Here is a 23,689-nt window from a genome sequence, read left to right as displayed (position 1 = left end):
CAGTAATAGTTCTCCGAGAATTACAATAAACAGCGCCAATTATATTATATTAGCAACACTATCTAAACTACAAAAGCCTCGTAAGCAAACGAACCCCTCAACCCCCCCCCCCCCCCCCCCCTCATCCCACCGCGCGAACCGACGAGCCGGCATGCGAGCAAAAATCAAACCAAAACAAAAATGCATAGTGATTTTATTTAACTTTAAATTAAAACAAGCACCAAAAATTTACAAAATAGATTTATAGCATTATTTAAAATCTTATCGATATAGCACATTATAGATAAATAATATTGATGAACATTCGAGTTTCCCCTGACTACTTCATAGATCACAATAATTATAGGAATAAATAAAATCCATAGAACTTTTGAATCAAGAAGAGCAAAATATATCTGTAAATGCGGATCCGCATGCAAAAGTTTTAGCATATACATAAAGAGGCGGTAAAAACAAACATTAAAAATATAATTTCAAAGTACTTCTTATATATATATATATATATAAATATATAAAGCGATCATAAAAATTTCTGCGTTTATTTGTGCCTAAGATACAACATAACATAAAGACTACTAATGGCTTATTGAATTGAGATCTGAACGTCGCACGAAAACCAGAGAAAGCAGCAACTGCGACGCGACAGTCGCGACGCGCTGGCGACCATTCTGTTGTGCAGCAGAGATTCAACCATCTATCATATTTCAATCTTTAGGCACACGCAACTTCAATCCGTGACATATTTATTTAGTAATTGATTTAGTTATGTATTGTTCACAACAGAATTGGTGCCATATTTGACCTACATTGAAAAGAAGAATAATTTTTCTCTCATATAAAAAAGCGAAGATTCCGTCGCGTCGCGTTCGCGCTGACTACAATAATGATTGTTTAAAAGTCAGTGATGTAAAAAAGTAAGAGTGCCTCCTCGTCGAAACGGCAGCCGGCGGCCGCGCGACAGTCGCGTCGTCGCAACTTTGCAGAGAGCAGTTAGTATTCACCGTTCACCACTTGACCGTTACTCTGATATCTACATGTAGCAAAAAACGCAGTTAATACAAAAAAAACTCTGGGATCTATCGGAGGAAATGCATCAAACTGATTCCTCTTAGTTTGGAGAGTCAGCGCAAAAAGGTTATTCTTTAAATTGTTTAACCGAATCTCAGTCATCATATTATACCTCCATTCGAGTACAACTAATCCAGGAAGGGTATGGCTGCGACGAGGAATCACGTTCACACATACAATATTTGGCAACACTAGTTGCCGATACTACTACGTGGGTAGCTTTTGAATCGAGAAAGATGACGGTTGTAGTGGTAATGCGGTACATTTAAATTAAATATGATAACTGATGGAACTCGATGTTATGATATCATTCACGATGCAATGGTTCGTCTTAATCTAAGGCCTCGCGTATATGATACGTCATCATCATCATCACATCAACCCATTACCGGCCCACTACAGGGCACGGGGCTCCTCCCACAATGAGAAGGGTTTATCCGCCTTTTTTTTGTAAGTACAAAAAAGTTAATATTTTTAAATGGTGATTCCTTATGAAATATACCTTTGCACCGTTCAACAGTATTTCGTAATTCAGTTACACGTTGTATATTACGCACGCTAATAAATAGAGTTACAGAATGGGCTATTCGTTATCGATAAACGCGAATGAATGTCGGTGTTCTTCGTGTGAATGTAATTCTTATTCTATTTATATATTTTTTTACTATTCTTACACACGTGAGCATTTTCTATTCTATGTAAATTGTATAATTGTATGTAGCCCATAATTCTTATAGAGTCCGGAAAAAAGGGTATCACGGGGCGAGACAGACAGGTTGCTAGTGACAGCACTCACCTGTCAGCGGCAGCCGGCCGGCGCCAGGCGGCGGCACTTGCGGGGCCCGCCGCGTCGGTTTCGGCGTCGGCGTCGACGCCGGCGTCGGCATCGGCGTCCTTATCGGCGTAGATGTCAGCGTCAGCTTCCACGTCGCCGTCGGCGTCGCTCACTGCGCGCTCTGCAACAGGCCCCACGCGATTTAATGATAGATAAATCAACATTTTTTTGTTTATTTATTACAAGTTAACCTTTTGCTGCAATCCTATACGATAATGCTGCTATGAATGTAGATCGGTAGTGGGCTAACGTTTTAGTGGTATAAGTGTAATATATTAAACCCGTGCCCATAAACGTTACGATGAATCGCTTGGCAGAACATCTATGTCAGTTGGGTGGTAACTAGCAACGGTCGAAGCCAGACCAGAGAAAATGAATGCCGGGGATCGCACCGAGACTCCGCGCATAATCTTCGCAATGCTCACAACTGCGTGATAAATACACCGCACAGTTACTCAAATTATTTGTGATCCACAACAAATTGTTTCTTCTTCTTTAGGCTCACTTCGGCGTCTCCGTTGCTGACTGTGTCACGTGACGTTTTTGTAAATCACATCAGCGCCGTGGACGTACCGTCTCCGTCGTCGTCGTCATCGTCGTCGTCGTCGTCGTCGTCGTCGTCGTCGTCGTCTAGGAGCGACAAATCGCGCGCGTCGTCGGCCGGCTCGGGCGGCGCGGGCGCGGGGCGGCGGTAGAGCGTGTGCGGCGCCAGGTGCTGCGGGAACACCTCGAGGTGGTGCTGGATGGTGCGCTTCACCAGCTCGTTGACGAGGTTCTGCGCGGCCACCTGCGGGCGCGCGCTCAGTGGCATTAAGGTCTGTTGACTGCCCTAGACTATGTCTAATGGTTGCATCTCGGAATGTGAAACTTTTGGTATAGTGTTTTTGGAATGTTATTTACGTTATCTTACTGCATTCTGAAGATTCAAACGAGACGTGGAGCGTACGAGAGTCTCTCGAGTGACGATGGGTAAAATTTTGTTGAAGTCGCAAAAGCTAAAATTTTGTTAATGAAGGTAATTATTTTTACCTTATTCCACCCGCAGTCTTTAAGCGGCAGAGAGCTTTCGGAGTTCTGGGAAGCAGGTATTCGTCAATATATGCAACTTTCAACAAAATTAATAAGTCGGTACAGCGTTATCTCAAATCGTGGCTCGCAACTCTCAAAGGATTGTCAGGCTCAGTGGGAATTTGACGGAAAGAATATCCGAATAAGAAATTTTTATATCCGCAACTAGCAATAGTGAGTGCAGATAGCGAAGGGGAAAATATAACATCGAAAGAGTCGTACGACCGTCGTCGGGGAATATCTAACTAGGTCGAGCGCACGTAGGGGAGGAGACAAGGGCGACAAGTAGGTTCGGCGGGCGCACCTGCGCGCCGCCCTCGCCCCAGGCGGCCAGCAGCGTGGGCCCGAGGCAGATGGCGAGGTTCCAGGCGTCCATCATGGTGTGGTGCGCGTGCTCCGCCACGTGCGCCAGGAACGCGAACAGGTAGCGCAGCACCAGCAGCGGCGGCCGCGGCAGCGCGCCCAGCGTGTCGCGCAGGCGCCGCGCGAACTGCAACAGGCGCGGGTGAGCGGGCGGGGCGGGGGCGGGGCCGGGGGCGGGGCGGGGCGGGGCGGGGCGGGGGGCACGCACCGCGGCGTCGTCGGGCAGCGCGGCCACGCGCAGCAGGCGCTCCTGCAGCTGCGGCGGCAGCAGCGGCGGGCGCAGCTCGCGCAGGAACAGCTTGAGCAGGCCGCACACGGAGTTGATGTCGCTGGCGTCGCGCACGCCGGCCAGCGGGTCGGCGCCGCGCTCGAAGGCCGCGCGCAGCGCCGCCATCTCCACCTGCGAGCCCGACACGCGGAACAGGCCCTGGTGCTGCAGCCCTGCGACACGGGCCGGTCAGCGGCGCACTCTCGTACGATTTTTTAACAATTTATTCCTAACTCTGACAGTTAGCAGTGTGCAGTTGTGTTGTAAACATAAAAACAATGATTGAATTTAGTAGTCCCGAAGGTATTATTGCAGTCTCGGTGACGAAGCCGTCTGAACTTTGACCTCGACCGTCCCCGGTTAGAAATTATGAAAGGTATTTCACAGGTTTGACCAAAAAAAGTGTTAGGTGGGCACGCGGCTCCCGTACCGTAGCTGGCGATGACGCGCACGCACGACGTCAGCACGGCGGGCAGCGCGTCGCCCAGCGGCGCGGCGAACAGGCCGCGGCGCGCGGCGCGGCGCGGCGGCGAGGGCGAGCGCGCGGGCGCGGGCGCGCCGCCCAGCAGCCGCTCGCGCGCCGCCTGCGCCTTGCTCTCCAGGCGCGCCAGGCGGCCGGCGCACGACACGTAGCACCGGAACTTCTGCAACGGCCGGCGCTGCTGAGGCGGCCCGCGGCGCGAGGGCGCGAAGGCTCACTCACCGCCAGGTAGTAGTCCTCCTGGTCGCGGCGCGGCGCGTCGTCGTCGGGCGGCGCGGGCGCGCCGGGCGCCCAGGCGGAGGCGGGCCCCTCCATCTGGCGCACCAGCTCGGCCTCGGCGGCGTCCAGCGTCTTGGCGGCCTCGCGGCACTCGGCGCGCAGCGCGCGCGCGCTGGCGTCCAGCGTGGCCAGGCGCACGCGCAGGTCGCGGCGGAGCGCGTCGGTCGCGTCGTCGTCGGCGGGCGCGGCGCCGGCCAGCAGCGCGGCCATGGCGCGGTCCTGCTCGGGCGGCGGCTCGCCGGCGTAGGGCAGCGGGCGCGGCAGCGCGAAGGCGGCGGGGTGCGCGGCCACGAGGCGCTGCCGGTCGGCGGCCGCATCCATCGCGTCGGCGGCGGCCAGCAGCGCGGCGGCGGCGGCGCGGCTCTCGTCGGCGCACGCGTTCTCGGCCGCGCCCGCAGTGCGCACGGCGCGCCCCACCACCGCCTCGAAGCCCACCTCGGTGCACTGTCAGTCAAACGTTTCTTTATTTTTATGGTGGTGCAGTTGGTGCGCTTAGTCAGTTAATTTTATTTTTATTTATTTATTAGATTCACCAACAGATTGTGATATTTGTAATATTATTATTTGGCTGACATTTAACAATTCAATTATTAATCTTGATATAACAAAAATTATGCCATTCATGAATAAAGGTAATAGTATGGCACTAGACATTAATAATGTATTTAGGTAAAAAAATTGAGGTAACAACAAACACAAAATTTTTAGGCTTGCAAATTGACGATAGCCTTAATTGGAAGAATCATATTGAGAATTTGTGTTTAAAATTAAACACATTTTCGTTTGCATTATATATGCTGTCGAAAGTGGTTAATCAGACAGCGGTTATAACTGCATACAATGCGTATGTCACAGCAAGTTTAAGATATGGAATAATATTTTGGGGTAATTCGTCTGATAGAGAGCGAATATTTATATGTCAAAAGAAGTGTCTAAGAGCTATATGTCACTTGCGTCCCAAACATACGTGTAAACCGTATTTTGAGAAACTGAAAATACTAACCTGTCCTTGTTTGTATATTTATGAAGTTCTGGTATTTATCAAAAAGAACAATCACTTGTTTACATATAGTGATAGCGAACGCAGGAAAAATAAAGCCACATTCCACAGCGTTATTTGGGAATAGTATTTTCATTAGGGCGCCTAAAATATACAACAAATTGCCAGCGTCACTAGCCAACAGTAACATAAATCTCGTAGATTTTAAAGATAAGATAAAAAAATTACTTATTAGGAAATGTTATTATACCATCCAAGAATATTTAACACACAATATTTTAGGTTTGACATTTACAGTGATTATAATTTGACATGAATTGATTAGATATTTGTAAATTTGTATCAATATCAGTCTTAAAGTTTATTCTTATTTTAATAATGTGGATTGACTTAGGATAGTATTATTATAGTAAGTAGGAATTAGTGTACGATTATATATATTTTTTGCATGCCATTTAAGGCGGATTGTTTGTCCCTATATTTTGTGTACCTACCAACAATGTAATACCAATCTGCAAATAAACGATTTGATTTGATTAGATTTTTTTAGATTATACACTGAAACAAGCTTAGGAACTACCAAATTGAGAAACATTTTCTGCTACGAGCTGCACACCATGGGACAGGTGCCGCGGGGACCACTCACCAGCATGATGTCGGCCACGTCGTCCAGGTAGTAGCGCTGCAGCGTGGCGTTGGCCGCCTCCAGGCTCAGCACGTAGTCGGCGCGCGCCCGCAGCGCCCGCGCGCGCGCCTCGCTGTGCCGCAGCCGCCGCTGCAAGCAGTGCGCTGTAGCGACGCCTCGCGTAGGTTGCCAATGTCTAACAGTTATGCGTTTATGACGGAGTCCACGAGTTATATTTTTTAAGTGCAAATCCATCGCGGAGTGGTAAGAGGGAAAAAACTTGGAACTGCACAAAATACCTAGACTAGCAAAATCCCCTATATTTTCGATAACTTCAATATTCGATCTGGAACTTTCCTCGCAATCGAAGAGGAGACGGTTATTTATTATTTAAGTCGAAGATTGTTTTGGGCCCTCGTAGCCTCGTAGCGTAGTAGCGCAATCTACTATTTTTCGTGACAGGATAACCTCGAATCGAAATTAAGGCTCGGAAGAATTAGAGTTCGCGCGAGAGACATGTTAGTTTAAGTGTTAGATGATTAAAATGATTCTGACATAGGGCAATCGATAGGATAGTATGGATGAAAAAGCAAACTCATGGATAACATAAGTGACCCTCCGGCGCACCTTCTCCAGCTCCTTGTCCAGCGCCTTGAGCTTCTTGGGGCGCGGCGGCTCGGCGGCCAGCAGCGCCTGTCGCGCGGCGTGCGCGCTGCGCAGCTTGAGCGCGGCGGCGCGCCAGTCGGCCGCGCCCGCCGCCTGCGCCTTGGCGAGCTGCGCCGCGTCGCCCAGCGCCGCGCCCAGCTCGTCGTGCCGCTCCTGCAGCACGTCGCGCGCGCGGCGCTGCAGGCGCAGCACGTCGTCGGCCGCGCGCGCCAGCCGCGCGCCCAGCGGCCCGGCGTACAGCGCGCCCAGCGCCGCGTGCGAGCGGGCCAGCGCGCGCGCCTGCGCCAGCGCCGCCGCCAGGCACGCGCCCGCCCCGCCCGCGGCGCCCGCGCCCGCCGCGCCGGCCGCGCCCTTGTGCTCGCGCGCGCGCGCCAGCTTGTCCAGCGCGCGCGCGTAGTCCGCCTCCAGCTCGGCGCGGCGCCGGCAGTAGTCGTGCAGCTCGGCCGCCGCGCCCGCCGCCGCCTCCGCGCGCGCCTCCAGCACGCGCGCCTGCTCCGCCAGCTGCGAGCGGATGCCTGCGCGAGGCATGCGACACTGTACCGTGACCGGCGGCGTGTGCACCGCGAGACATTATATGTATAATCCCTAGTTAAGTCTCCCTTGTCTCTCAATCCTCGAAATATATGGAGTTTGACTGAATACACTGATAAAATAGTTGACAGTATTGATAAGGGACACCGGATCGTTTAATTTAAATATCCAAATGATATGATCCTGGTATTCAGGGAACTTGGCTCTTGTCTTATTTGTCGTGCGGACAGCGACAACAATTGGTTTGCGGTTAAAAATAAGAGCCTTACTTTAGTTCTATTTTTTGTTTACTATTCTCAACGATGTGTGTTATCATATTAAATCTTACAATTGTACGCCGCTTGCCGATGACCTTTTTAAGGCTATCTAATCTACTCGAGACTCTGATACTTTTCATAAAGACTTAAACAGCACTTTGAAATAAAGTTAGTTAAGAAATTCATTAATCATATAATAACCACGATTTATTAAATGTGTTTTAACACAAACCTATTTCTTTAAATTTTTCACGTGATTTAAGTTTTATTGACCGTACAGCTTTTTTTCTGCAAGAATATAGTTTTAATATCCGCAGCTTCGCCCCGTACGATAAGATCCCGTAAGACAACACGTATCAAAACAATAAACCAGTCTTGCTGTTTCTACGTCAGTAGTCTGTCAAATTTTTGCGCAGGCAGCCGAGCTAAGTTTACCTGCTAGTGTATCTATATGGTTACCACACTGAAGTTTACAGGTCATACCCAGAAAACTGTGGAATCTTCCATTTTTAGTGACTCTCCATTTATTATTATATTTTTATTAACTTTCTTGGTATTTTCATTTGGTAAAATAAATTCCACACACTTATTTTTTTACATTAATAGTAAATTATTGACAGTAAACCAGTGTGACACATGCGACATAGCACGGCTGACATCGTCAGTTATCTCTACCTCTATCAGTTTTAAATATTACAAATGTATCATATGCAACAGTACAATGTCACAAGATTCACTGACATGGTTTGGTACATCATTTATATACACCAAAGATAGAAAGGGATCCGAAATCGAAACCTTTAGGAAACCCATTGACCTAGACGAACCCCTGTAACTTTATGTCTTTTATGCATACTCTTGGGTTCTTTCACTAAGATAAGAGGCAACCAAATTAAGTGCAACTTTTTTGATACCACAGTGGGCTAGTTTAAGAAAAGAAACAAGGTCTTTTGATCAACACAATCGAATGTTTACTTATCCCTACTTTTTCATATTCCGGAAGTTGCCCAATCGCTAAAATTTTTTTTTTGATTGAAATCGAATATTTAATTAAATTCATTTTCTATAATATTGAAGAGCGTACCATAAAGGCTGCCGGAATGAATGCGGACTGCGGACTACGGCTGAATAAATAAATAAAATGCCCTTAACAGCATGCTATGTGCTCCCATAGTTTAGAAAATAATAGAATAATAATATTACGAGACGCAAGGGAGGAAAAGATGCGAAGTGAGTTACGATCATTAATTAAGGCGGGTACAGCCGAGAAAGTAAAGTGGAATTTAAACAATAAAATTAGTGCAAACTTCTTTTATTTTATGCCGTGGAAAAATTGCGATTCTGTTTCCTAATTTCATGCTAGTTAAGAACTGCGCGGTGAACTGTGGCTCGGAAACACCTCCACAATAGTTCATTTTATTACGAAGCACTGCGAGTTCCGACCTGTGTTTGCCGCATTTTCATATTATTGGATAGGAAGATAGGACATGGCAGTCCCTATTCTATATTTTATATATTCATTCCAGAAAAGTCCAATACGAAATAGTCTTTTGTGACGTGATGTAAACACTTAAAAACGTGAATTTTGTTTCTTTTTACTTCTACTTAGGTGTTTTAACTATAAGATAAACCAATAAAGCTACTCGTGCAAACATCCACTCATGTTCTCTTCAGCAATACAAAACAATTCTGCAACAATATAATTAGTACAGCTAGTAGATAATTGCCTCGTACAATTCTGTTTTGTTTTAATTTAAGTTATGTTTTTGTTTCCTGTTTTTAACTTCATCTTACAGTGTTTCCTTCGTTACAACAATAATATTATTGTAAACTTGCGAACCCGCACTTGTGTGTTTGTTTTTTCAGATACGCATGCCGGTTTGCCAGTAATTGGGTTTACACTACAACTTTATGTTTCTCAATTTTGTAGTTCCTAAGCTTGTTTCAGTGTATAATCTGTTGGTGAACCTAATAAATAAATAAAAATAAAATAAATAAATAATAGTAAGTTAGGTAGGCATATTTAAATTATACCTACATTCAGAGCTTAATTTACACCCACCCATCTTTATGAAGCGTTTATAAACCCAAAAGGAGTCCATGATTTGATACCAAGCTTATGTAGAAAACGTTATGTTTATGTAAAGATATAAGATATCTACCTACCCAAGCTGCGATAAGTCAGAAAACAACTAAGCCGGCAGACATACAATAGGGGGCTGCGATGGAGCGTCTTTGTTCGCGTAACGCATTCAATTAAAATGCTATATAGGTGGGTGGTGCATGCCCGCAAACGGGTCGGGATCGGGAGCAGATGCTGGGCCGCGGGGCGCGGGGCGCAGGCGGCGGGGCGCGGGGCGCGGGGCGGCGGCGGCGGGGCGCGGGGCGCGGGGCGGCGGCGGTGCCACTACTCGGGGGCGATATCGCTCTCATTATAATAATTGATGGGGCGAGCTTAGCGCCGAGGACTCGGCTGCGCAGAGCCTCGCACGAGTGCCAGGATCCGTGTCCGAATACCCAACGGATAAAACAGATTGGATACTTTAGTCGCTTTAAACAACGATTTATTTGCCATTAGTATCATTCGATTACGGCGATTAGCGCAACGATAGTAAACCAGCCGTCTGCAGTGCGGTGCCGCGGATGGCGCTGGGCACTGGTGGGGCCCACAACACCCCGCAGACCCCGCAGGCGGCGGTGGCGCAATCAAGTGTAATCGCAGCGGGTGCGGGCGCTGTCTTACCCTCAAATTAAAAACCCACAGAACCATCAAAAAATAACCGAATAGATTTGTGCAACACTCCAATGTATTTTCTTTCCTTCGGTGGTTATAACTTATAAGCCGCCAGAGCACCGTGTGTGCTACGAAAACGCAAGACTTATAGAGAAAACGGTTTCACACGGTAACGATCCACCCTACTGGCTAAATAAAAAATATTCTAAAAGAACGTAATATCGAGAGATAATAGGACCTCATAATTTTATTTCGTAACCAAATCCGATCAAACCTGGCACAATAATTAAGTTTAGAGGCGTTTTATTAGTTGAATTTTTCATATATGCATTAGGCCCGTCTCGACTACTATAAGAGCCGATGCGATCGGACCGGAGTGCTAGTATTGTGTCCATATGAAATGTAGTGCGGATGATGTGTAAAGGCGTTGTGGAGGCAAACGTTTGAGAGATAAATAAGTACTACTGATAACTTGAACTTTTAAAGAAGTGGAATATGGAAATTAAGTTTTAGGAATAAATCGTTTTTCTCTTGACGCAGTGTTGTGAACGGAGTGTTATACTCTAATTGTTAAGTTACAGCACTGCATCATACTGTGATGCTGTGACGTGATGCAATAACGTGCTAAATCTGATATGATGCTTTAACGTGGTAAACCTTATATGATTGCCAGTAGCGTGCACTGGGCTTCCTACCAGGGTGTGCATATACAGGGAAGAGTGTCAAAACGCCAAAAATCCTCCTCCTATACGAGTTATACATAAATTTTAAGGTAGACAGTGCTTTTGTGAACGTACGAAGTGCACGCCACTGATGATTCTATAACGTGGTAAACATAATATGATTCTAATCTGTTGTTTTATGTGGATACGGGCCTCACAATCGAACTTGTTTCGAGTCCGAGATCGGGTATGAGACCACCGAGTCGCTGCGTGTTTTGGGGCTCGGACCATTATTTCAATAAGAGATAATGGTACCATAAAGATTTCTTCCAGTAAGAGGAAGCAGTGATACATAGTGAATCCACTTTGCCGTTTAGCAGAAATATGAATGCCTGAAGTAGGGAGATGAAGTTGAATATGCTATGATGTATTGGATGATGAGGTGATGGAGACATTATGTTGATAATAGGATCGAGTGGTTATCTAGATCCTATTTTTATGCCATTTAAGAAAATCTGGTCTTGTGAACTCGTTGCTTCTGACGCTCTAAACGTTTTGATTTATTATGGGACAACAAGGTTCAGCACCACAGAAGTGCAGGACAATGCGCGGCGCGGCGTGTACCGCCAACTGCGCTTGACAACGACCATGCATTAGTAAAGACTTGCTCGTCGCTCAGCATGATGATGATGATGCAACATGATGCTTAATAGTAAGCAAGCGCGAGTTTTGAACTACTATGTACGATTAAGTCACGCTTCATTTGCAATAACCTGCGACAACCAGACATTTATTATGTGTCATGTACCTATTTCATTATAATTGATTTAAAAAAAATAAGTTCTCCACGCCCGTTTATCACAGCGCGTCATAATTAGTCAAGTGTTTAAAACTACGTCATTAACTATAGTGCCGCCTAAAAACTGCGTGTCTTGCAGCCCAACACCAAAACTTGACCGAGACCGCCTATACGTAGTAAAATGAAATCAAGACTGAACGTGCTAGTATTTCGCGGCGCGCAGTCAAGTCAATCATGGGACTTTCGCGAAAACTATGATGGAGAATATCGGAAGACCAAGACTAGCAGTGTCGTCATAAACTTGCATTTGCTCAACACTAGTCAATAATTGATATATGGTGTCACGGAGTACGAGGCAATCATCCGCGCTGATTAAGTCGGCGTTGACGCGATCATTTCAATGACCTACCGGAGCGGTGTGGGAAGAGCATTACCGATAAAAAGAAACCAAATGGGACGACGATGTAAACATCAGCCTTAGTTGGGACTGATGCAAAGTGTACAGAGGGTACAGCAGCAGACATATTCACTCAGAAAAGAATAATAATTCACTTCGATCCCTCGGAAAAAACTAGACCCTTCCCACATCTGCGCAGGCTGCACTCGCACGCTCCCTTTGTTAAGACACTTACCTGCTCCCTACGGGCAGTTTGGGAGGAATTCATTCTGCAAAAATTACTAGTCTGGAACAATATTTATTTCTTACAATACTTTTATTCGATCATTTTAAATTTCCTTAACATCCGTAGCGAGTATTTGACCTTGGTAGTGTAATGTTTCCCGACTAGCGCCGGCCGTTGACCCCGCCTAAAGTATTAGCGCGCCTCCTGCACCGTCCCCGGATGATCAGTTGCGCGAGGTCACGGCCGCTTCGGCCGCGCAGCTCGACCTCACGCCGCGCGCCTTTGGTCTCGTGGTATAAGTCTCTAACCTATACTCCGAACGTAAACAGTAATCGCTACTAATGTGATAAATGCGAAAGTTCGTTTATTTGTTAATATTCAAAAAATTATCTACTGGAGCATAGAGTTAGTTGAAAGGACATCGCAGTTACCAGATGAAAAAAATTTTATTACGTAAAGAAGGCCCGATTTCCATTGAAAAATGCTCACAGTTTTTACAATTTGAGAATTTTCTCTCAAACGTGCTCAAAAATTTAATATTAAAATGAATAATTTTTAAATTCCAGAGGCATTTTATTAACCGGATAGCAGCAGGCGTATTTGCGGAATTCCATTATATATTATAAAAATTAAGCTTAATATGCTTTACTACGCGAAAAGCGAGAATCTGTAAGGTATAATGTATAATTCGAACGAGTGCAATCAGTGACGTGTGCTAAAAAAATATATGACCAGATATTCAGATATTAACTTCAATACTAACAGTGTTCAGGATGGCACTTAGATCTTTCATTAATTAACAGTATTATTGAAGCTAAATTCCTAGTTTCTTAGCAGTAATAATTTATTCTCATGACTATTATTCATTACTATTAAGGTATTATTTTATAAAAGATATAATTAAAGCCCACAAGCCTGCATTAGAGCAGTGTTGTGCGTCTGTACTCTATAACACTGTCTCCCCAAGGAAAACAACTGGACCGACTCTTATATTGTATATTAAGCTTCTCTTTAATTCATATTACTTGTTACCTTTAAATAACTCTACTGCCAGTTCGGAATGCTGTCTTCGGCAGAGAAGACCACTGGCAAGAAACTCTACCTTTGCTTATTTATTCAATCAATTACAAAAAGACTTATAAACACAATTACAACGTTGTCATATGTTATAACGCTAGGCCCTTTGATACAAGACATATAAGACAGGTCAAACATGACTACTATGATCACTTATAACAGCAGGACTTTTGGAACAAGTTGTTTGTATAGAGCAACCTTTGCTACATAAACTGTATGTGTAAATAATGCTAGGGCTCCATATATATGATACCTAAATAACCCAAAGGATGAGATATACTTATCTGATGCAACATCAGGTACAACCATAGTACCATTAACTTTTAACAACTTATCTCAACTCCATCACCAGTATATACGACTCTTGTTCCGCCACAACAATATTTCGTTAAGTATATCGTTTCCATTATAAATCATCTATTCCCAATTTGTAACGTTCTATCCACAATACTTTACTTATCTCCTTTTCTCAATTTATTAATTTAAATCGGTCCTCACTTTTCTTTCCCGCCAATTGATCTTGTCAAACTCGCGTCTCCCGCCATAGATCCTATACTTTTCTTTGACAGTCTACAAGGGCCATTATTCTATTTTCAATACACTATCAATGAGTATACAAACTATGATTTGTTGATATATATTTAATATAATCATCGGGTTTGTCATAGATAAAGTGCTGTTATTCCCTATTTCCTAACACGTGCATAAAGGGGTATGCACAGGGTATGCAGATTATATAAAATGAAGAAAATCCCCAAAACTCAAAAATGAGTTATATATACTTAAGGGTAGGCTTTTATAAGTCGTACTGCAAATTTTATTCATTTTATATCATCTGCAAACCCTGCCAGTGTATGTACTTAAACCATCAAAACATCAAAAAAGCCGCATAAAAAAACCGTTGCCTAGTTTTAAATATCTAAGCATATCGGCGGGAAGCGACTTTTTTTATATAAGATATGTTGCACGCACGCACACGCGAACACGCATGTCCAAATTATAACACCCCTTCGTTATTGCGTCGGGGGTTCAAAATCGAGCTCTTCATTTAATACAATAATTTACTGTTCGTGATTACATTGATCCTACACGCGTCCGGAACCAATTCCGATAGCACAATACAGATCCGTGCTCAGCGTTCATTTTTATGATAGAACTATTATAACAAATTACAAGGTGTGGACGAAACTCTTATCAGCACGACTAGTGTGGGCAGGAGACAATTATCTTTCACAGCTTTATCAACTCTCTGAGCATTGGCGCACTAGTGGAAATAATATCCAAATAAGGTTACATGTCTAATAATAGACGGGGGTAAACTTCTCCTGTTACATGCGCTTTAGCAGGTGGACACGGTAATCATACCGCGTCTGTGGATGTAACATAAAATGTTAGTCTCCCGCCTATGCTCGCCCTGCAGGGGGTAACATCGCAATTTATATGATGTTTATAGCAAACTTATTAATACATGTGGTTTTACCTTCAGTGCCATGCTGTACTCGTATTCTAATACATAATATTATAATTACAAAAGTGAGTTGGTTTGGGCTCTCTTTAAGGAGTAAGGGAGTGGGGAAGTAAGAGTAACCGTAGGCGAAGTCGCGGACAGCTTAGTATGTACGGCCTTGCCTTCATTTCGCATTGGGTGTAATGTGTAGTGTTGAGTCGGTAAGCGGTGTAACTCGCAAGTGGGTTCATCAATAGCCGGTATATTTAGACGCGCGGCCGCACTGAGAACGCGATTTTAAGATCTTAAGATTATTTCGATTGTCTCGACTACAGTGGCGTGGTTTTCTGGTGTCGGAGAATATCAACGATTTCAACTGTCGACGGATACGGAAAGTTTGCAAAGGCGCCATAGTGAGTGGGGACTCCACATTATGCAAACTTCGAACAAGATGGGATTTTTTTCAACAAAAGAAAAATACATTTTAAAAGTTTACATTTAAAATCAAGCTTGAATATACGTCCTAGTATTAGCTACCAGTCGCGACAAAGTTGTAATTACTACTAACTTTGATGGAACAAGTGGGTGTACCCCGTTGTATTGAATACATTCACGCCACTTATTAGTTAATATAACATTTATTTCAGAAGTTTCAAAAGTTACAGGCCGGCATAACCTTTTTGAGAGTCGAGACAATGCATATATATTCGATGTCAGTAGATCAATTACTATCATTATTCCGACGTCTAGCCTCCGAAATTCTTCATCAGATCCATATCAAATTTAAATGGGACCATTTAGGAATAAACCTTTTTCGAATTAAAAAAATAAAATCTAGCTGTGACGTCCGAACATACACTAAAAAAGCATCTGATTTGATATCCTCTTCTTTTTTTGAAAGAAATTTGTAAAAAATAGTGGTCTGCGCGATACCGACGACGCGGTGACTGCGGTCGCGGTGCTCATTAGCGTGCGACGCGGCGCGCCGCCGGCCGGATGGCGTGCGGCGCCAACACATTTAGCAGCGGCTCGCATCCCATTGGATGGCTCCTTCAGCACGGTGGCGATCGGTTGCACGGCTAGCGCCAATACTCACAAAAGCTGCGTCACTGCCGAGGGAATGACTGAAACTGAGGACTTCAGAGTTCGGAGTGGATTTCTGGCGGCCTAACATAAACCAGTGAGTAGGAGCGCGTCGACGCGGATGTCGGCGCACACGGAATAATAACAACTCACGCACCACACAAGCAAAATGGTCTAGCTCTGTCGGCACTAACATTGTGGTTGAATTTATCATCCACGAGATTTCACTTTTGAATCAAAACTCTAGTTAGTCAATTTAGCAGGCGGGTCCTATGGACATGTGCAGCATCAGAAGAACCACCGATGCGGTGACAGTTCTGTAGAAATGTTTTCAGCAGATTAAATTACATCAAAGTATAGTTATGATAAGTGTTCCATTCACGACAGTAATTTTAGTCAAAACTCTACAAATGTATACCTCGAAGTTTGTCGACTGTCAAATAATAAAAAAATAGCTGTTGGTCCCGCGTACCCCGCCCGCGTTATTACGGTTTCTTACAAATCCCGTGGGAACCGTTTGTTTTCCTGGGATACAAAGTAGCCTATGTTACTCTCCGTTTTTTCAACTAGCTCTATGCCAAAAATCAATTTGATTGGTAACAAACAAAATACACTTTCGCATTTATAATGTATATAAGGGTTAAATGACACCTGATTTTGATTTGGCAAAACCATTTTACCTTTTTTCCCTCTATACGCCCCGTACATATATGCCGCGTTCCGCTGTCCAGCTGGATGCTGAGCTCAGAGATCAATCGGACAAAAATTGCCAGGGCAAATGCCGCGCGTGCTGAATCATTTATTTCCACGTCACTACCGACGCCATATTCTAAGACAAAGACTATCGGCCCGCTGCAAACGGGATCCGAGTATTAAATGTGTTTACAAGAAAAGCAGTAAATTTCGTCGACCCCTGGCGAGACTGTCGCCTCGGCCCTTTGGCCCGTGCGCCGTATTAGCAAACACACCGGCGTGTTGGGCCACGAGCGATGTTACGGCAGCTTTGTCATTTCGTTTCGTTTATGTATCGTATATATATTTACATAACTAGTGGTTAGCATGCGAGCGTGCTACACATATATGTTTTTAAAGGGTTGGCGCAGTGGGCAGCGACCATGCTTTCCGAAACAAATGCTGTGAAACTACAGCCACAACTGGGAAATGTTTGCGTAATGAACATGAATTTTTTCAGTGCCTGTGTATATTATAAGTATTTATGCATATTATTCATTAAAATATTCATCAGTTATCTTAGCACCCATAACACAAGCTACGCTTTCTTTGAGGCTAGATGGCGATGTGGCGTGTTGTTCTAGTATATTTAAATTTATTGAATATACACATGTTTCCCTCTGATGCTACGCAGCCCAGCTGACTATTCGGCTATACTATGTGCCTTGTGGACTTCTCCCGCGTACTGAAGCACACTTTATGAAGTGAGTCAGCCGCCGCGCGTGCGCTCCGGCAGTCAGTGCGGCTCGCTGTTTAATGCCACCCGGACGATGCTGAGGACGTCCAACCTAAAATTCATCGGCTTTTCCAATGTATCTGTAACTTCAAGCGTAGGCATCATTAGTCAAATGACATTGATTAATGATTTGCGTTGTGGATATTTGGTTCTAGAAAGAGCGACTGCTGCGTTTCCTGTCCCCTTCTTCTCGGTAAACAGCCAGACCTCATGTTTCATAATTGCTGACGGCGTACTTGAATAAATTAATTTTAGCAACAGTGACAACCCGGCTGCGATGATCGCGGTTGTGGTAGGCGGCGTATTAACTACGGTGACCCGGCGCACTTGCTTAGGTACGCTGATGTACGTAATCACGAAGGCACACTTGAAGCAGGCATGTGCAGCAGTCCGTCCTGTGGTTGACGCGCCACCGCAGTCATTTCAATCAGCCGAGCACTCAGAACCAGCGCGGCTACGAGGCACGAGGGTGCGGCGGCGGTCCCCAGAGCCCAGGGCCGAGGGGTTCCGAAAGTAACCGGACGATCGATTGTCAGACTTGAAATAGGTGTACAAAGTAAAACTTTTTGCTGTTTAAAGTTGGTGTTAATATATTTAAAGTTAGTAACGTTAACTATTCATAAAAGCTCTAACTAGTATCACACGGGTGTGAGCACTTCCGTTTATATTTTTGTTAACGTTCCATTTGTGAAAACTTTGAATTGGCTAGTCTTCTCCTACTCCACTTGCTCTGTTTGTGTTGAGGTCGGGTTATAAAACTATATTTCAATGACATCGTATCGATTGAGCAGCTTCTCCATATTAAACTACTTTAAAACCACTGAATTTTTTCAAGTGGGCTAGAAATATACGAGACCACAACGCATCCTTGAGTCCTGTCCCCGTGTAGCCGCGGCGGAGGCTAATAACAGCGCCGGTGACTCATCGCAAACATAATCAAACCAGTGCGGGCTGCGCGCAGGCCGGCCACTCCTGCGGCGGACGTTGCGTATTCCCGCCGCGTCGCCGCTGCCGAGTGCACGACACTTATGTGAATAATATTAATGTCATTATAATGGTACTATCACTTAGGCGTAAGCATTATTATAGCTACTTATAAGCGAACCGTGCATTGTTTCAATGCTGTCGTGTTCGTCGACCGTACGAGCGTGAATGCCTAGCGTTCGTGGACTACCATGGAATATAATATGATTTCCGCTAGCTTTTCCGCTGCAAACGGTTTCTCCAAAATGTACAAATGTGATCGTAGGAAGTAATTAGGAACCTAAACGCCGCTACGCGCAGTCACCGCGTCCAGCCGAGGTTCATTCGATTCACCCTGAGAGCGCCGCGTGGAGACGGCGCGCAGATCTGCAGGACGGCGCCGCTAAATATAGCCGCCGCGCCCCGCCCGCGCGCGCTTGCTCAGCGCACACTCGGGCCCCGCGAGCCGGGAAACCAGAGTAGGTTCCGAGTACCTACTCGGTGCAATGGTTTTTGCAACCTCACGTGCGCATGTAGGTACATGCGCACGTGAGGTTGCAAAAAGAACGAACGCAATGACTTTAAACTAGACACAAATAAATAACCCCTGATCTGACCAATCGGGTGACCGGTATTTAACTCTAGAGCTCGATATTGTTATTATCATCGAACTGAAAATGTTTGACAGTTACCCTTAGGCACCCGACCAATCAGTCTACTTTCACGACTGCGCTGGGATGAATTTGTTTATTGTACCATTTTCATCTAATATTTTCAATGCTCCTACAAATTAAATATTGGCGTGCTCTATCGCCTGTCTAACAGTCATATTGCGCTAACGAGCGGACAGAGCGCATCTGCCTCCCGTTGCGCTCTTCTGAAACAAACACGCAATGCCACAGAGAGCCCAGCCGGTCCCGCGCTAGTGGCGACCGGAGAGCTCTGCGCTCGTTGTCAGTTGTTGCGATAAGGCGAACCGAGAATGCTTGCAGCGGCAAGACGAGCACTCAATTACCTTATAGGCGGACTTAATGTCATGACACAGCCAGACGGTGCACGGTGCGGGCAAATTGCTAGGATTGCGGAAGTGTCTCGGCGGGTAGGGCCACGTCTATTGCGCAAGGAATGCCACGATAAATTGAACGCGCACGAGTGATCTAATGAACGCAGTGAACTAACTAACGAGGGCCTATTAGCTCCTTTTACACAGATTTCACACTCAGTTTAGCATCCGTTCTGACCTTGACTGAAGCCGAGATTAGCATGAGACTAGCTAAAGTTAGCTCACATTCAACGCTCATTATGCTTCACCTGTGGTGTCTCAAGGAGGCCCCCAAACTAGGATAGCACTGACACGACGTGTTCTGTGCAGCATGACAGAAGGAATGCACTAGAAAGGTCTCCCGGATTGCACATATTGAACTTCAACTACTCTTTATCCGTCCCAAACTAAAACTGACTGATCGCTAATAATTTGTTAAGTGAACTCCACTAGAGAGACTTATCAAATCCAAGGACTCCTTTGACTCAATAGATAATTATTTGAAACGATTATGCAAATGGGACATATTTCTTGTTGTGTTCTTGTGGTTTGAAAGGAAACCTTGAGTATTAATAAGAGTAGACCGATGACTTTGATATATTACATTCATAGATCATCTAACTGGCACGATGCAGGGTGCCCATTGCCCGCGCGTATGATGTAGGTGTAGATTTTGGTGGTATTAGGGAGGGGGCATTTAGGTCGTAGGGCCAATGGACGTTTATTGAGTTCCAGTTGATCGAATAGCGGGCAAGGGGAAAAGCATTGTTGGCAAAAGCCCCGCAGGCCTGGAGTGCGTACCTACAAAATATGATATTGATCGGGTACAATAGACTAAAGTAATCGAAATTTAAAGTGACAAGTCCCACTCAGGGAGAGAGCATCACCTGTCGAATGGAAAAACACTCCCTAATCGGAGGAGACGTCGGTAAACATAGTTGAAATAAAAACTCATTACATTAAAAACCTCAGCGATTTTTAAAAAGTCTGTTAAAATAAATAGAAGCGCATTGTTATTAAGACAGTTTAGAAATAGTTACCGCAGTATCGGGGACGTGGATTCGGAACGACAGAACAATTAGCTAATGGTCAAATGGCATTACGCCAAACCGACAAGCGAGTAAACAATCACTACTTCGCGGCCCCATCACAGGATCGCCCGAACCGCCGCGCCGCACCCTGCCGCCCGTTACCTCGTGCGGCCCACTGCCGCGAATCGGCAGTCAGATGCTTTAGAGTTGGCCCGGCCAGTTAAGAGTACCCGTAATGGGAACAGTATTTAGTGACTATTCTGACAGTTGCCAAACAGAACCGACCTGATGACCAGTTCAGTAACGTTTCCAGTAAGGTGCAAACCTGCCTTATTCATACAAAATGCAATTTGGCAGCAGCAGTTGTATACCCATTAGAGACAACGGGTCGGAAAAGGTTAGCAAGTTAACAGATGATGACCGTTATATTGCTGTTGTTCACAAGAAATTAATACCGGCTTTATAAAAATGAGTTGAAAACCTCAGAAGATTGTGATTTTAAGTTCTAATGTTTGATGAGATGGTGCGATTCCGCTAACTGAAAAAGTTTTTCTTATTCTGATTGCCACAGATAAATCGTCTATTGATATTTCGTCTGTTGATAGCTTGTATTGTAATAAAGTTTTCGGCAAATGAGTACAGCCGCTGCTTACTTGCCAACAGCCTGCGGCCACGCGCGCTCGTGTGCGGCGGGTACATGACATCATTTATTCATTGCCTTTCATTGCCGCCTGAATGAAATGCTCTTCACGACGGAAATATTAAATTGCGCCCGCGACCGTACACAACGGCCACCGTCTTGCTTGTAATGTATGCGATATGTTTGGGTTGTTCAGTGAGCTACCTTTGCAGTGTGCTCGCTCTACTTGGAAACCCATCCTTTTTAATTTACCCCAATATTTGGACGTCACGTCGACAAAATATCCGGGATCGCAAAATGTTAACATAATAAACCTGGACAAGGCAAAAGTTTGTTCATAAATTTAGTTAAATATAGATGAACATAAGGATGAATCAGAAAAAAGAAGTTGAATGTTAAGTGTTAAGTTCATTTGATGCACAACAAAAGTGTTCAATGTTGGAGAAGGGAACAAGGATATTAACTTGACTAATTGATACTTGAACATGATGCAGCGATATGTGGTGAGGTAGTAAACAAGTGTTATCTAACACTCATGGTGTAGTGCCACCACAGAGGGCATTGAACTAAACACTTGTCTCTGATAATGTAACCTCTGTCACCATTATCAATCTATTTGTTATGCTAAACTCTTAAAAGCTTCTAGCCTAATAGTGATCTGACTGCATTATGCATTCCCTGTTACAGCTTGGGAGCTCTAATATTTTCTGATCCCATCCCATGTGGCTTCCTAAGGAAGAAAATGTCATTCCACCTATGGTCTGCAGCTGCACATCCCAGATGGGTATGCTGATGCAGATTGATGCACTTTTCTTGCATCTACAAGGCTAGCCAAATATGCACCATGGGTTGTATCTGCAGCCCACCCAATGATTTAGTTAGATACAATAAAGGAAATAATAGCAATCTATCACATTCCAATAATTGATCTAGCAATTTTTTACTAGTTCCTTAACATATTTTAACCCTTATGTAGGTATATAGGTGGGTTGATGTTATTTTTGTTGATGATATTCATTCAAGTATAGGCTTTCAGGAGCAAGTTTAATGTAACTTATTGAAGTTTGTTCGTGTTTATTCATATATCCTATGGACCTATGTCTATGATTCCTAATTTTTTGTATAAGTATACAAGAATAGCATGTATTCAGTAGCACAAAAAAAAAAATCGACATAGCAGCACTACAATATTATTGGTTTACATGTAAAAATGACTAAATGGCTGGCTGGCATGCTCTTAACTATGCTACACACCATCCTAGTCTAATAAACCATTTTTTAATAGTACAAAGCTCATATCCGACACTTAAAGGTAAAGTGTATTATATCAAGCTAGTTATTCAAAGCTACCTGTTGCATTTGTTTACCCAACAATGCTACTTAAGGAGAGGTTTATTAGGAGAAGCCCTGCAAGCACTTCCTGACCTGTAATCCACATTCTTGCACTTTCACTTTCAACTGGGATAAACATAGTAAAAATTTCCACTCATTTATATAGCTTTTTAAGATGATGTTTGGCCACAATCAAATACACAATAAATATTTGGTCCAATTCGAAAATGGATTTGAGTGAGATCTAATATGAACTTCTCTCAGTTTGAATATCTCTGTTATGATCTGAAAGCTTGTCCATCCCAATCTATTGGCAAGATGAGTCTTCTTCTACTCACCTTCTTGTGATACGAAGCAAACTTACAAAGCTCATTTACATATTTCCTCAAATCACCCGTAAAAATGAATTACTATCAATTGATATTTCACTCAGTTTGCATGAATCACATAGATAAATGTTTTAACCCTTCAATATAAAAACTGTCTTATAGGTCTAGTGCATAGAGAGTTTTCCACATTTAACTGATATTTTTATTCCGGGGATTAGTGGTCAGAATTTTAGTTCATAAAGAAAATATAATAAATGGAGAATCTGTAAAATCTATTGTACATAGTTTTAGTTAAATCTTAAAAGAACACAAAGGAACACTTCTCTAATCAGCGATTTCTCACTGTGCCGCGCGAGACTATGAGGTGAAATTTACAAAACTGTATTTGGGTTGTTGATTAATATCATTTGACTTACTGTTGAACGCAGCCAGCTTCCTCGTGGAGCCGAGGCGCTTCATCGGCGTCCTCGGCTCCAGGTCGCGTTCGTCCAGCGCGGGCGCCTCGCCCAGCGTCGGCGTGGTGGCGCCCGAACCCGCCATGGCCCCTGACGCCTCCAGCGCTGCTCCTTGCACGACACTTATCTGCTCATTAGCTCGCACACCCCGATCACTCTTCCATACCCAGGAGTATGTCAATTCAGTCTGAAGAAGCACCACTCCCTAACATTATTTGAAATTTTAAATGCGTCCGGTTCGACCAAAAATAACGATCCAATCATAGATCCCTTTTAAATAAATGACACAAAAATATTTAACAAAAAAACGCAATATTAACGTTCACGGCTTTTACAAGTTAAAAGGGCTTTACGTTAATAAAATTCACTCGGAAATCACAACAAATATCTCACAAAACGAGTTCTATTCAAATTACGAATAAAATGTTAGGTATACAAAAAAGCACCAACATTCACCACCAATAGCAAGCACAAACAAAGCTTAGCCTGCGCTTCGACTTTCGAGCTTTGTCTCTGGTCGCCGATTGAATTAGATTGTCAAAAATGACATTTGAAAAAATGTT

At 44.3% G+C, this 23,689-nt stretch overlaps 1 protein-coding gene across 1 annotated transcript; it reads right to left on the bottom strand.

Moving 5' to 3' along the window:
* Positions 1–177: 177 nt before the first annotated feature.
* LOC120631478 (rho GTPase-activating protein 4-like) lies at positions 178–23,661 on the bottom strand. The gene is made up of 10 exons (XM_039901087.1): positions 23,088–23,661; positions 6,615–7,168; positions 6,009–6,137; positions 4,306–4,806; positions 4,033–4,246; positions 3,543–3,775; positions 3,276–3,461; positions 2,477–2,690; positions 1,865–2,024; positions 178–1,030 (listed from the first exon to the last, which is right to left on the bottom strand). Exons 1-10 carry the CDS (start codon positions 23,209–23,211, stop codon positions 991–993), a joined length of 2,355 nt encoding a protein of 784 aa, XP_039757021.1. The 5' UTR covers positions 23,212–23,661; the 3' UTR covers positions 178–990.
* Positions 23,662–23,689: the final 28 nt, after the last annotated feature.

Source organism: Pararge aegeria, chromosome 18, assembly GCF_905163445.1.
Source record: "Pararge aegeria chromosome 18, ilParAegt1.1, whole genome shotgun sequence".
NCBI classification, from domain to species: Eukaryota; Metazoa; Arthropoda; class Insecta; order Lepidoptera; family Nymphalidae; genus Pararge; species Pararge aegeria.
The sequence above is the reverse complement of the archived record's forward strand: the minus strand, read 5'-3'. Positions and strand labels throughout refer to the sequence as shown.